The sequence below is a fragment of the Microtus oregoni genome, unplaced genomic scaffold (assembly GCF_018167655.1).
Source record: "Microtus oregoni isolate MIOR12 unplaced genomic scaffold, Mior012 000038F_ref0000394, whole genome shotgun sequence".
In the NCBI taxonomy this organism is placed as follows: Eukaryota; Metazoa; Chordata; class Mammalia; order Rodentia; family Cricetidae; genus Microtus; species Microtus oregoni.
In genome coordinates this window covers 1,693,639-1,709,150 of record NW_024543097.1, presented here as the reverse complement: position 1 = coordinate 1,709,150, position 15,512 = coordinate 1,693,639, and the positions used below count along the sequence as shown (strand labels likewise).

The 15,512-nt window shown below is 45.2% G+C and overlaps 1 protein-coding gene across 8 annotated transcripts; it reads left to right on the top strand.

The window, feature by feature from the left end:
* The first annotated feature begins 226 nt into the window (after positions 1 to 226).
* Mettl21a (methyltransferase like 21A) lies at positions 227 to 15,338 on the top strand. Of its 8 annotated transcripts, XM_041631939.1 has the most exons (5): positions 251 to 335; positions 953 to 1,188; positions 1,877 to 1,988; positions 9,158 to 9,588; positions 15,209 to 15,338. In XM_041631939.1, exons 2-4 carry the CDS (start codon positions 1,042 to 1,044, stop codon positions 9,553 to 9,555), a joined length of 657 nt encoding a protein of 218 aa, XP_041487873.1. In that variant the 5' UTR covers positions 251 to 335; positions 953 to 1,041; the 3' UTR covers positions 9,556 to 9,588; positions 15,209 to 15,338. The 8 variants fall into 8 exon arrangements, with proteins under 8 accessions (XP_041487869.1, XP_041487873.1, XP_041487874.1 ...); XM_041631935.1 differs by lacking the exon at positions 15,209 to 15,338 and having other exon boundaries at positions 227 to 300; positions 1,013 to 1,188; positions 9,158 to 10,725; XM_041631940.1 differs by lacking the exon at positions 15,209 to 15,338 and having other exon boundaries at positions 9,413 to 10,725.
* The last annotated feature ends 174 nt before the right edge of the window (positions 15,339 to 15,512 follow it).

Genomic DNA, 15,512 nt, shown 5'->3' with positions numbered 1-15,512 from the left:
CTTTTAGAAATAAGACCGGCACAAGGGCAGCCGGGGCAAGGCAGTGGCGTTTTTCCAACGGGCAGGGCACCCGACGCCCCTGCGCAATCTCCTTCTCTTCCCCGCGCCCCAGACCAAGCGGCCCTACGTAGCTAGGAACGACAGAACCCGTGTCCACCAAGTGCAGCACTATTAAAGTAACGGACCGGAAACCCGAGCCTCCCTTCCCGGAAGTAACTTCCTCTCGCTTATCTGCCCTCTTTAGGCGGAGCTTTGCGCTGCTGGGGGAAACCTGGTGCGCTTGCGCGGCCCGGAGGCCGGGTGAGTTTCTGCACTGAGAGGCCGCCGGGTGGCTGGTGAGCTAAGTCTCCTTCCTCCTCCCTCCGAGGTCCCGAAGGTCCCGAAGGGCCGGGTGGAGCGCCCTGCGGAGTCCCGCTCCCACTCGCGGCGGGTCCCGGGACTCGGGCGTGAGCGTGGCGCATCTGTGGCCCCGGGGTGGCAGGCGGGACTGGGGTCCCCGAGCCGTGCTGCTTTTCTATGCCTGTGTCTACCCCAGCCTGCAGAATGACTGCTCTATTCTGCCATAGCCAGCGAGGACCAAAAGTCAGGGCGAACCGTTAAGATTCAGCCTACATATTTGGCTCCATTGTCCCAGCTGAATTTGGGGATGTAGGCGGGAAGACCAAAAAAAAAGAAAGAAAAGAAAAAATATGGGAGCCGGGAGCTGTTGTTCTGTCGTGTTGGGACAGGACAGGGCAGGTGCCCAGGGCTGTCACTGTCACTTCGTTCACCTTTAAGCAGTTCCAAGCCCACGTAGGAGTGGCAGGGGCGCGTAGGCGAGGTCTAGGTGTTTCCCCCAGAGGTATCAGTTGTCACGAACTCGGAGCCAAATTTCACTTCTTCTAAGACTCAGAGGAAAAGTTGTTGAAGAAATTGCATACACCTCAGCCTGTTTCTTACTTTGATCTTGTAGAATAGCTTCAACAAGCTTTCTGAAGTTACTAAGTCACTCAGGATTCTTCTTGCAAGACAGGTCCCAGCAAAGAGTTGGACCCAGGAGAAATGGCCCTGGTACCCTATGAGGAGAGCGCGGAGATAGGGCTCCAGAAGTTCCACAAGCCTCTTGCCACCTTCTCTTTTGCGAACCACACCATCCAGATCCGTCAGGACTGGAGGCAACTGGGAGTCGCAGCAGTTGTTTGGGATGCGGTAAGTCGGTTCTGGAGGGCCTGTGGAAACGTCCACGAGCTAAGACTAGACTATCATTTTAAGAAGAAAGTTGATTGTTTTATTGAGATGTAAAAGCCCTGGGTTGTTCAGTATGTTCATGGCAGTGCACCGTTACTACCCAGTTTACAAGTTTTTCATCATCTCCGCGGCCCCTTTCATACATTACATTTTGAAAGCTGAGGGAAGTGGGATGGCTGACCAGTGATTGCTCCCAGAGTATCAGGAGACTGGAAGGAAAACAGGAGCCTGTTTGCCCTGGTCGCTCATTAAGTTAGTTTCTGAAATACCACACAAAGAACGTGTGGAGACATAGCCCAAAATTAACATCATGTCTTAAGGTTTTTATAGTTTGAAAAGATTCTTGCTTTTCTGCTTCTGATAGCTCTGTCTTCAGCTGTTAAAGAAAAGGCTGCCATGAAGACATTTGCTTTCTACTCCTAGTATGTAACTGTGGGCTGTGACACAGTAAAACAATACGCTTTTTAGATATAGCTGCCCCCTGGCTGGCATGGCTTTGGCCACACTGCACCTGTGTTTGCTCTAATAGGTTATCTTACAGCAGCAGGTGAGTTCCTGTGTGTGTGTGTTAGGTTCTTGTTTCTTCCGGCCAGCATTTGGCATCTTGCAGACACTTGCTGACCATAATCACCCTGTGTTCCCCACTCAGGCCATTGTTCTTTCCACGTACCTGGAGATGGGGGCCGTGGAGCTCGGGGGCTGCTCTGCTGTGGAGCTTGGTGCTGGCACAGGGCTGGTGGGCATAGTGGCTGCCCTGCTAGGTGAGTACAGTGGCCTGGGCCCCTCCTTAGTGAGAGGAACGCACTGGGAAGTACACTTGTTTCCTTCCAGGAAAGCACATGGTTGGCATTCCGCCTCACTGAGCTAACCTCTTTTTCCCATGCGTTGTGGGCGGCCTGCTGCTGGTCTCAGCTCTGGGGCTGACAGCAGTTTCCTCTTTCTCTCATCCTCTTGCTCATTCTTCTACTGAGAGATCACCTTGCTCTCTTTGATCTTGTGATGCCAAGGTAGAATTATGTACAATTTCTTTGTCTTAAAGTGCTAAATCCATAGACTACCAGACTTAATCCCTCATTGTTGAGAAAATGGCTGGTTTTTCCCTTCTAGGGTTGATGGACACTCAATTGTACTCTGACACCTTAAGAAATGATATGAATGGTCTGTGATTATATCAATGGTCTGTAATTAGTTGATACCTACCTATCAATCTACCAGCCTTCATCTGATATGGGCTTTAGGTCTTTGCTTTTTGTTCTTGTCAGAGATGGCGTCTTATAATGTTGGCCAGGCTGGCGTTGAACTGTAAGCCTGCTGAGCAGCTGGGATTACAGGCGTGTTGCACCACGGTACTGGGCTGATTAGAGTGTTGTTTTTCCCCTAGAACACGTTTAAGTCTCATTGTTATGTTTTCTCTTACTGTTGACTTCTTTCTACAACTTCTGATTCGGTGTTCAAGTTACCGTGTCATATGTTATCTGTCACACTGACCACCTCAGTATTGTCACCTGTAGCTCCTCTTACAGTGTGGTCCTGATTCATGGCTCCAGAGGGGAACTTAAGAGCTTGCATTTGTAAGAAGCTCCCAGGCTAATACTCCCAACACTACTGGTTCTCAGAGGAAACTGACGGGGGATGTCTGGAATTGCAGAACATTGAATTATTCATACGCTACGGTTATTTTAGGCTCAACCTAAGCCACTCTTGTCCCACCTTTTTCTCCGACGACTCATTATTTTTCAGTATTCCTTTTTCTGTTTTGGTTCTGTAGTCTGTGTTGTTTTCTTTGATCTTGATGGAGAGCAATGGCAGGGCTAGTGGATAAAAGTACACTTAGAGGCTAGGAATTGCTCAGGAGTGAAGAACCCTTGTTGCTCTTTCAGAGGACCCGGGTTTGATTCCCAGCCCCCACATGACTACTCACAAAAGCCTATAACTTCAGTGCCAAGGGACCCAGCACCCTCTTCTGTTTCTGTAGAAACTGTATGCAAGTGGTATATAGACATGTGGTATACAGACATGTGGTATACAGATATGTAGTATACAGACATACATGTAGGCAGAACACCCATACATGTCAATAAAAATCAAGGTTTAAAAAAAGTTTTTAAGGTATATATTAATTGATTGTTTGGTCTGTCTATTAGCAAAAACCATAATGGTGTTTTTCTGTTGGCTTACTGACTGCATATGAATCTATGATATTTAATTATTGTTTGCAGCCCCCAACCCAGCAGTCAGCCAGCTTCCCCTGTGGGCTTCTGATCCCATGATCCTGTAGGTATAAATTAAGTCTTTATCATTCTATTTATCAACAAAAATTCAGAAGTCAGATGTGGGGGTGAAAACCTGCTAGATCAGAGTAGCTTAGAAGCAACCAGGTGACTTTGGTTTTTGGCCAGAAACACTGCAGGAGATACCTCTCTCCACTCCTGTGCATCTTCTCTATCCAAATTTCTGGTTTTTCTTTGACCAGTTCCAGTCAGCTAGTCTCTAGCTCCATGTCCCTGATTCAAGGGAAACTTTATTCAGCAACACCATCAGTTATTGGAAAGACTCTGCTTGGCCCCACATCTTTTATTATCCTTAGAGGATATAGCATTGCCTTATGTCATATATTACTTTTAACTTTTTTTTTTTCAAATGATACCGATGTTTTGAGATAGTAAACCACTTCCAGGGTCCTTATCCGCAGAAATCTGAGACTCACAAACGGATGTCAAGACACAGAAGCTCAGATTAAGGTTCTTTGTAGGCTTTTCCCACTAGCTTCCCCAACCCCCGTTTTCTACTGTAAACACAGGCCAAGTTTTGTAGAGACAAGTTAGTACATACGCATATAGTTGTACTTAGAATTAATTTTGCCACATTTGTTTCTGTTGTTTGATCTTGGGCATAGTGTTTAACCTCTAACAATGACTTTTCTGTATTTGCTCCACAGTGAGGCTGAAGGTGGGCTAGTTACCGGCATACATAGTTACCATCACACATGGCTAGTTACCAGCATACATAGTTACCATCACACGTAGCTAGTTACCAGCATCATAGTTACCATCACACATAGCTAGTTACCGGCATACATAGTTACCATCACACATAGCTAGTTACCAGCATACATAGTTTCCATCACGCATAGCTAGTTACCAGCATACATAGTTTCCATCACGCATAGCTAGTTACCAGCATACATAGTTTCCATCATGCATAGCTAGTTACCAGCATACATAGTTTCCATCACGCATAGCTAGTTACCAGCATCATAGTTACCGTCACGCATAGCTAGTTACCAGCATACATAGTTACCATCACGCATAGCTAGCTAATTAGCTCATTAGCTGACAAAAGCTGTGCTGTGGGGTATATGTGGGGTATGTGTGTGGGTGTATGCGCATTCCCCTGTGTGCATATACTCATATACTCATGCACACATGTTACTATTCTTAGTGCTGTTTTTTCTTTTCTTTCTTTTTTTTTTAAAGATTTATTTATTGTGTATACAACATTCTGCTTCCATGTATGCCCACACGCCACAAGAGGGCACCAGATCTCATTACAGATGGCTGTGAGCCACCATGTGGTTGCTGTGAATTGAACTCAGGACCTCTGGAAGAGCAGCCAGTGCTCTTAACTGCTGAGCCATCTCTCCAGCCCCAGTGCTGTTTTTTCTAATGAGAAGTCTAGAAATATAGGGTTGAAGAAGTCAGGATAAGGTTCTTCAAACACTGTTTGAGAATGAAGGATAACAATCACATCATGTGTCTGTGTCTCAGATTGAGGCTCTTGAGAAATGAAACCATGACTTGTTCTGTGTTCTTGACCCTTGAACAGTACCAGCTACTCAGACACTGGATACTTGGATAGTTTGGGAATAAGTCATGAAGGAACTTGGGGCCAGAGAGATGGCTGGGCAGTGATGAGCATGTTGTATGACCTACTGCTCTTGTACAGGACCTACATCAGGTGTTTCACAATTGACTGGAACTTGGGATCCAGCCTTCCTTCTGGACTCTGGGCATTTGCACTCACAAATGCACACACATATGTACACATAGCTTAGAATTTAAAAATCAAATAAGCATTAACTAGCTAGATTGATGACTTTTGGAAATCATGAAAATTAATAAGACTCTATTACAAAATATTTATCATTGCAGCAGAATTCCTATTTGCATTTTTATGTATTTCCTTTCATTCTTTTTTCTCCATCTGTATTTTACATAATCACAGTTGTCATGATCTTCTGTCTGTGCGTCTGTACGTGTCTGTACGTGTGTGTGTTTCTAATCCCTGTCATAAGCATTTGTGTTGTTGCATGATTTTCATATTCACTATAAAGTATTAGATTAGAGAAATTTTGAGGTTAAAAACTGAGAGTATGAGAAAAGTTTTGAAAATAGAAACAGAATTAAAACATGTAGTGATTGAAACATTTGGAAAGGGATTGGTTGTTCTCTTTTTCAAGTTCATGTTTTGGTACTCAGTCATTTATCCCTAAGTCCATGGACTCCCTACCAAGTGTCTCCTGGGTCAGTGTGAGTAGCACCCAGTGACCAGGCAGGCAGATCCACATCTTAGGAAGCCACGTACAGTTTTTTAAGTCCAGAGGGAAGGACTAGGTAAAGACAGATTGCATAAAAAGTAGATGATGTTATGCAGAATGTCAGTAAGAGGAGCAGTTCCTGTGTGTGGTTGGGCTGTGCCTTTCTCAGAGCAGACCTGTATCGGAAGTAGACTCAGTCACGGGTTTTCCTCCAGTGTTGACACTTGAGGTGTTAATAGAGGGTAAATAACTTGCCCAAGGCTGTAAAGCTATGGATTGTGGTGAGACTTTGAATCTAGCTCTGACTTTCAAACTGGAGTTTTAGTTAGAAAATCCCTAGTCTTTATGCTACTTGGGAACTCTTTATACATGGGGTTGGGGTGTGGTGATCCCATTTTGAAAAAAAGATTCTGTATGTTGGGATATGTTAGAGAATTTTCACTTAAAAAATCTTCTGTGTAATCTGATGCCCAGTCAGGCCTGAAGACTCCTGTCCTGAAACACAGAGCTCAGGAAGGTACCATCTGTTGACTTGTTGCCGTCCCCACGACTCTGCTGAGCCTTGGACCCGTGGTCCTGAAAACTCCCATCACACCCTGGCTAGCTCCTGCCAGCATTTCTTCTGAGTTAGCATCAGTATCCAGGGGGTCACCCAGTGTTGAGGGACAGGCTGAACAGTCAGTCTCATTCTAACAGCCTGGATGACAAGTGGGCCTGGTGGACTCACTGTTCTCTGTGTGGTCTGGTGAATGGGACCATAGTTCATGGGTTGTGGTTTCAAATTCAGCAGCCCTGACTCTGTATTTCTCTAAGGCTGACCTAAGCTCCCACCATCTGCCCTTCATGACCATAGCCTCCTCTCACTTGGTCTCTCTGATTTCACTTCCGGGAGTAGCTGCCAGACCCTTGTCTGGAATGTCAATGAATTGCTGATGTGGCCTGTGTTTAAACATCCTGTGCCTCTGCTGCTGCAGACCACATCCCAGACCTGTGGGCAGGCTTGGCTATCTCCTGTACAGTAGCTCATCAGCTTCTTTCATGTTTTGACAAGTTCCCGGGACCCACACTGCTTATGCCTGGTGCCTATTGCCTTGAATGGCCTTTCTCCTTCCCCAGCCCATGGCTTTATCTTCCGTGTAAGTTCAGGTTTCTCTTCCTTTGGCCTTTCCCTCTCTTGAATTTCTTTCTGACGTGTGGTTCCTGGCGCGGAGCACATCCCTGCTGCTCTGCCTCCCACTGCATCATGGCTACTCTTGGCTTTCTCCAGGTAAGGATTTTCTTGCTCAGCTTTATGTTTCTAGCACATGGTTATGTTTGAATGTTTAATCAGTAGAGCAGTGCTTATAACATGAAAACTAAGCTCAGCAGTAGTGGTGCACATCTTTCATCCCAGGACTCGAGGCAAAGGCAGGCAGATCTCTGAGTTCAAGGCCAGCCTGGTCTACAGAGTGAGTTCCAGGGCAGTCAGGGCTACACAGAGAAACTCTTCCTCAAAAAAACCAAAACCAGCTCACAAAACAAAAAGAACAAAACAGAAACTAAAAGTGATGGCAATGGCTTACCTATTGTTTTTCCGTTCCTGAGTGACAGCCCGCTGTTTTTACTAGGTCCACTTCCGTTTCCCTCATCATTTATGAACAATAGTAACTTGCTTTTCTACTTGTAGTATTCATCCTACGGGAAGTCATTTGATACCTTCGTGTTTGGTCCAATGTCATGCCCTTCCTTACCGTATCTTACTCACTAGGCTGGAACCAACCTGGTAAATGCAGGTTTTCCTACCAGGCCTGTGCAGGCTCAGCTGAGTATGGCTGGAGTGAGCAGGGTGCTGACTCCCTGGCTGCCAGTGGGCGCTTAGATACCTGTAGAACTGGAGGTGTAAAGGGTACTGTTAAGAGCCTATGGCAGTTCTGGAAGCTAGTAAGTTAGTAGTACCTAGTGGGGAGAGCTCTGTCTCCAGGATAGGCAGTAGAGAAGGGCTCAGAGTGCATACCCAGGTGAAGCTTCAATGATTACCATCACTCGGGGATTGCCAGTAGTGGTGCTCTGTATCCTGCCCAGAAACACACACAAAAAAGTACTGATTCAAACCGGGAAGGCTGCCTGCAGTTTTCATTCTCAGAGAACAGTCACTGAATTCTGCTTCCTGGGCAGCACACTGCCAGTGAGTCATTGGAGTAGTGGGTCCCGGCTTGCATGGTCACAGCTTGAGCATTCTTATTGGTGTCACCATCTAGAACTGTAAACCTCAGATTTAATTACATGCTGCGTTAGTGTGTAAGATAAGAAACACCTGGTGGAAGTGCCACCAGAAAGGTGCTGGATCCTTTGGGCGATTAGAAAAAATATACAAGGGAAAGATACTATTATGAAGGAATTAAACAATTTTAAATTTCAAACTTTCTGATGTCAAAACTCGACATGATTACACCTTTTTAGATGAGCTGTAATGAGACTAACCCGCCATGGTTGTAGACTAACCCGCCATGGCTGTAGACTAACCCGCCATGGTTGTAGACTAACCCGCCATGGCTGTAGACTAACCCGCCATGGCTGTAGACTAACCCGCCATGGCTGTAGACTAACCCGCCATGGCTGTAGACTAACCCGCCATGGCTGTAGACTAACCCGCCATGGCTGTAGACTAACCCGCCATGGCTGTAGACTAACCCGCCATGGCTGTAGACTAACCCGCCATGGCTGTAGACTAACCCGCCATGGCTGTAGACTAACCCGCCATGGCTGTAGACTAACCCGCCATGGCTGTAGACTAACCCGCCATGGCTGTAGACTAACCCGCCATGGTTGTAGACTAACCCGCCATGGCTGTAGACTAACCCGCCATGGCTGTAACATGGCTGTTTCCAGTAGTTATATATGTATCACACAGACAGCCCAACTGCTTCCGAAGAGTGTAAATGAATGTAGCCTGCACATTCTCTTGTGATTCTGTTTTAATGTTGGTTCCTCCAAAGCAGACTTTTGGTTTGTATCTTCTGATCTTGATAGTCATACTCTGCTTATCAATTTTTCATTCTTGGATTTTATTTTACGTTGAGGTTATGGCCTGTTGAATCAAGTTCAGTGGTGGATACTCGTGGTGGTTGGACCAGCTCTCGTGGAGAATTCCAGAGCTCCGCATGTCACTCTGTGGCTCTATGGTCCGCTAGAACCACTTTGGCGGTCAGTAGGTGTGCCACAGAAGCAAGCTGAGGGTTCACTTTTTTACACAGTAGAAGGAGTTCTGTTTTGGTCTGGTTATCTGCCTGTGGAAGGTCGTGGTATTCTTTGTATCTGCGACTTTTAGATAATGCATGGATTAAGTGAAGCAGACCCTCTCTGCCCACTACGGATGTATGACATTCACCTTATTTTCTGTTGTCCACATTGTAGGTGCGCATGTGACTATCACAGATCGACAAGTAGCATTAGAATTTCTCAAGTCAAATGTTGAAGCCAACTTACCTCCCCATATCCAGCCCAAAGTTGTTGTTAAGGAGCTGACTTGGGGACAAAATTTGGGAAGTTTTTCGCCTGGAGAATTTGATCTCATACTTGGAGCTGATGTCATATACTTAGAAGATACCTTCACAGATCTTCTTCAGACCCTGGAGTACCTCTGTAGCAACCACTCTGTGATTCTTTTAGCTTGCCGAATTCGCTATGAACGGGATAATAACTTCCTAACGATGCTGGAGAGGCAGTTTGCTGTGCGGAAGGTTCACTACGATCCCGAGAAGGACGTCCATATTTACAGAGCACAGAAGAGAAGCCAGAGGGAGGACTTGTAGTGGGCACTATTCCCTAAGAATTGAATGTGTCAGGTAAGGTCTTAGAACTACAACTCCCGTCCATCCAACCAGAGCTGCTCAAAGAACACAGCGCATGTGTTGTTTGCAGACAAACTCACCTTGTCACATTGCCATAACAGTGTGTCACGACTGCTCACTGCTGAGCAGCGAATGCACGTGTGAGATTTGCCTGGCGTTCTTTCCTTAGCCAGTGTGCGCACTTGGTAAGCATTTCCCACTAACGCTCTGAAAAGAATGGAGCAAAGGTGTCTTTAAATTGGTGAGATTCAGCAGTACATTCTGGGCTGTATGTTTGTCTCGGTTTTCTCGTCTGCTGAGTGTAAACCAAGTTTACTGCATATATTGCTTTAATGTTTGTGCTGTTGAAGTCTCCTCTTCTTGTGAGAAAAGGCCTTACTCTAGCCCTGGCTTGGTCTAGAACTGTAGACCAGGCCTACCTCAAACAGTGATTCTCCAGCCTCTGTCTCTGAGTGCTGGGATACAGGTGTGCCACGGCACCCGGATTACTATTTAGTTCTTAGGCACCTTGAGATGAGGATGAGTTCTGTCAGCAGATTTCAAGGATAAGAATGTAAGCAAAGGAATAAAAATTACATTTAAAATTACATAAAACTGTGGCCTTAAATTTTCCTCCACAATGCTTTGTTTCAGCTTTGCTGTTTCTTGCTGTGGTTGTCTCTGTTTCTTAGGTATTTCCCTCATCTTTTATGTGTCAGTTCTGAAAAGTTAACTCTGATTTTACGAACGTTAGCTCCCAAGGTACAAACCTATATTGTGCCTGTAATCACGCCTGGATCTCGGGCTCCCTGTGGGCTGCAAGCTGCTGGAGGCCTCTTTGACTTTCTTTCCCTTTACCCAGTAAGAAGCATATAACAAGTGACCAGGGTAAAGTCCATTAGAGGCCACGGATGCTGTGTGGTGCCAGGGAGCAAGCCCAGGTCATGCACACTGGGCAGACTCTAACCCAAGTTACTACATCCTGAGCCATCTGGGTAGCCTCTGTGAATAAAGTTATCAAAACCAGCTTTCCTTTTACATTTATCTAAAAATTTAAGCAGTTTAGACAATGGCATTTGGTAATAGAAATGTGTTGAACTTGTTGTATACACTATTCAAGGCCTCATTTTCCTTTAATAAATATTTTGGATATGAGAATATCTTACATTGTCTTCTATATCCTTTAAAAATGGTAGTCGTATTGGTCAGGGTCCTCTCTAGAAGAACAGAACAGGGAAGGGGAAGGTATGGAAGGAGTGGGGGGAGAGAAGAGAGGGTATCAGAGTGGCTTACAGGCTGTGTGGTCCACCTAGTCCCACAATAGCTATCTACTAATGGAAAGTCCAAGAATCCACTAGCTGTTCAGTGCACAAGACTGGATGTCTCATCTGGTCTTCAGTACATGCCAGAATCCCAAAGCAGGAGGCTCTAATGGCAGTGAGGGAGTGAACTTTTCGGTGAGATTGACGCCAAGCAGGCAGAGAGACGGAGAGGGCCGCCTTCTTCCATAGGCGGTCACCAGAAACTGGCGCAGATTAGGTGGATCTTCCCACCTCAGAACATTTGGATTTAGGATGAGTCTTCTCACATCAAATGATTTAACTGAGAAAAATCCCTCACAGCTATACCCAGCCCCTTTGGTTTTAGTTAATTTTAGGTATAGTTAAAAGTTTTATTTTAATAGAGGTGAGCTAAAAGCTATGGGCATTTGATGATGTCTGTTTCTGGGAACATCCATAGCTGACTGACTGACATACCACTGCACCATGACATCGACGCTCTCCGAAACAATGACAACCTGACAGCGTCACCACCGTTGCAATGAAAACCCAGTGCTGCTAATAGTGATGTTCAGTCCTTTAAGATCGCAGACTCTGGGGAAAGATAATGAAGCCAGGTGGGACGGGCTGGGCAGCTGAGACACCTGCTGCTCTGCCAAGTCCGCCAAGCGTTTAGCAGCCTTCATGGTGTTTTCAGAAAATCTACGGGTCAGAAAAGGTTGAAAGTACTGTGTTGTGTGATGCTGTATTCTTTTGGTTTGGGGGCGCCCACCCCCACCCAGCTTCCAAATGAATCATTCATGGAGGCTTATTCTTAGTTATGAACGCTTGACCTTAGCTGCCTTATTTCTAGCCATCTTTCCTTAAATTAACCCAACCACCTTTTCTTTCTGGGCTTTTGTATATCTTACTTTCAGACTTACTCCATGACTGATTGGGTGGCTGGTCTCTCTTTCTAGTTCTCCTTCTGTTTATACTCTCTGCCTGCCAGCCCCACCTATCCTTGCTCCTGTCTCGCTATTGGCTGTTCATCTCTTCATTAGACCATCAGGTGTTTTAGACAGGCACAGTAACACAGCTTCACAGAGTTAAACAAATGCAGCGTAAACAAAAGGCACACAGCTGAAGATGATATCCCCAACAGTACTGCCATGCCTCCACTCCCTTTGTTCTACAAATAGTGTGAGTCGAGAAAGAGATTGGTTATAATAGGTGAAAGTCAAGCTCTTTTATTGGTTTAGGTTTGGAATATTTTCCAAGTCAGATTCCGTGGGGGCAAGACACACACACACACGCACGCGCGCACGCACGCACACATAGGCACACACAGGCACATACATGCGTGTGAGTGCCTTTACATCTGTGTGGTCTGGCCATTGGCTATAAGGGGCAAAACCTTGGGCTGAAGAAAATACCTGTAGGGAGATGCAATTGTCAGAAAATTTATTCTCTTACATAGATAGCAGAATTGTAATTTGTCCAAGTAAATGGACAGAATACTAGATTTTAATAACTGGTGTTTTAATTATATGTGCCTGTGTACAGGTAGATGCATGCTAATGTGTACAGAGGCTGGAGTTGTTGGATTCCCTGGAGCTAGAATTCAGGTTATTGTGAGCTGCCTGGGTACTGGGAGTTGAACTTGGTCCTCTGAAAGAGCAGCAAGTGCTCCTTACCCGAGCCACCCCTCCAGCCCTGAACACTAGATTCTTTGGGGGATAGAATCATGACTGTCACTACATTTAGACAGCCTAGCCATGTTGTCCAGGCTGACCAGGGACAGCTTTTCCTTCCACCTCCCCAGCAATACGATTACAGATGTGTGCCATCACTCCCAGCTTGCCTGTGATATTCTCAGCAAATACAATTTATTCTGGAAATACAGCATACCACTAAATTTTAGGTGGTCATAAAGGCAGCTCGATAACACTGATCCGTAAACAAAGAGAACACTGTGGATGATTTACCTAAATGAATCACTTCATTTCTGCTTTTTCCCCCTCTCCGTCCCCAAGGTATATCTCCAAGAAACAGATTCTCGGGCTATTAAAATAGTAAAACATTCTCTTAATAATGAAACTACATGAATGTATATAAGATCTACCAGTAACCAATGCCATTTAACTGCTATACTTTTCTTTGCCCCTTGAGACCTGGTCCAGGATGATCTTAAATTGAACCTCCTGTCTCAGGCTCTTACACACTTTGTTATATAAACCCACATAATTGCTATACTTTACTGGAAGCATTTCCTATTAGTTCTTTAACAGAGCAAAACCTTAAGAGTACTTAAAAAAAAAAAACAACCCACAAAAAACAACAGAAGCGAAGTTTGCAGTGCTGGTAACTTGTGCTGGATTCAGCACCTGACTTGAGTTGGTAGAAGGCGTGCGTTTCTGTGTTGTAACTTTTCTGCTGCCCATAGCCACCCCATAGCAAACACACCCTCGTTCTTTAAAGAGCAAGGGGAGTCACTGTAGTGAGGCTGCATTAGCAGACTAGAGGCATGTTCTCGCCCTTGCACAAGCCGAGCAATCTAGGCAGTCTTCAGTTGTGCTCCAACAGTAGGCGGCTTGTTAGCTCAAAGGTCTTTAATGCTGTAAAATCATAAACGCTTCTTAGTATAACCAGGAAAAGGTTAAGTTTAAAAATCCTGATAATTCACAGCAGAGAAATACTATTGACATGGGATGCCAATTATGAGGGTAGAAGGGAAAACAGACCAGAAAATCCACCAACGCCATTACCTTGTGTGAAAGTGGCTCTGCTAGTCCAGTTTTTCTTCCAAAACCAACAAAGATGATGGAGTCGGGTATGAAAGATGTTAAGGGACGCAGCTCAGTGGCAATTCCTTGTCTAGCATTGCAAGAACCCAGGGCTCAGTTCCCACGTATTCGGAGATAAAGAATGTGGCAGAGCACTGACTAGTATGGAAAGGGTATGGGTTCAATTCCAGGGGCACAGAAACACGCTTAATGGAAAAAGCTAGGCACGGTGTTTCAGATATTCACAGCATGTGAATATCTGAAACACTCTGAACTGGTAATTCACAGGAAGCAGACTGTGGGTTGCCAGAGGCAGGAAGAAAAAGAGAAGGTAACCATTTAGTGGGAGTAGGATTCTATCCAGACGACGGGAATGTTTGTGAGCTGCACAGAAATGGCAGCTGCACAAGCGTGAGCGCCAAGCACGCTGCTACAGCTAAGTGATTCACTCTACAGAATTTTGCTACTTGTATCTCAATTAAAAGTAAAAATATTCATCCCTGGAAACGAGTCTGCCTCCTGCTTGATGTTAGTCCTCATCTGATGGCAGCTTAAACCGTGGAGAAAACGCAGTATCTAATGGGCAAGATGGCCCGTATGAAGACAGTACTTTCCAGGGCTTGACAATTTTTTTTTTTTTTTTTCCGAGACAGGGTTTCTCTGTGGCTTTGGAGCCTGTCCTGGAACTCGCTCTGTAGACCAGGCTGGTCTCGAACTCACAGAGATCCGCCTGCCTCTGCCTCCCAAGTGCTGGGATTAAAGGCGTGCGCCACCATCGCCCGGCTTGACAATCAATTTAATGGTCAGTGGCAGCATTTATGACATGAAAAATGTCTGAAGTGACAGATTTGGAGAAGAAATGAAAAGTTCTGTTTGGGATCTGTGCTTTGCAATGAGTCTAGAATTCATTGCAGAGGAAAGGGCTGCCCACTATACAAAGTTATTACAATTATATTCTTGGAGGGCTGTTTTAGAATTTGAGAAAAAGGACTGTCACGTCAGTTTCTAGAAGTGTGCCCGCAAATGAATGTCAGGTACAGTCAACATGGAGACAAACATTCCAAGTAATGTAATCACAGGGCTGAAATGCTTGGCACAACTCTGGTATACACTTGTCTTCCTAACACTGATACATTGATATAGCGTTCTTTCTCTCACCCTTGTGTTTTAAGAAAGGGGCTCACTATGTAGATCAGGTTTGCTTCTGCCTTCCAAATGCTGGGACTAAAGGTGTGCACCCCCACACTAGGTTCCATCATTTCACTCTTGAAATCTTAGCAATTTAGTAAGTGTGGTTCTGTAGAAGGGAGAAACAGAACTCCAAGTGACTCAAGCTTCAAGACCGCATTTAATGAACAGGAAACATTACACAATTTAGGACTAAAATGTTAACTTTTTACAAGTTTCAGAATTTACCGTAGAATATTACAGGGATCTTTTATTCTTAGTTCTTTGGCAATGGTAGCCATACCCACCCCAGAACTCCCTTGTTCATACCCTTCTTCCCCCAGGACCTCACTGGAGATAGCCCAACCTAGCCTTTGGTTCTGCCTCCCATGTTCCTGAGCCTGTACCCACCCTCTGTTGCAGTTTACGTACTCAGAATAAAGGTGGTCTGCGAAGTTTGCTATTGTTCGTTAATGCACACGTTTCCTGACTGAGCTGCTGGACATGCCTCTATGAGTTACTCAACAGGACAGCAACACCCGCAAATCAACAGGCCAAGTGAGGACTTCAGCAGAATCGACTCTAGGTGTGTTGTGTGAATTACAGTGCTCTGTTGCTAAGCATTGCAAGCCTGTGATATATTCAATGAGATCTTTGCTCATTTCATAAAATTAATAAACTCAAGTCAAAGAAAACAGGTAAACACACGCACTAGCTGGGGAAGAAA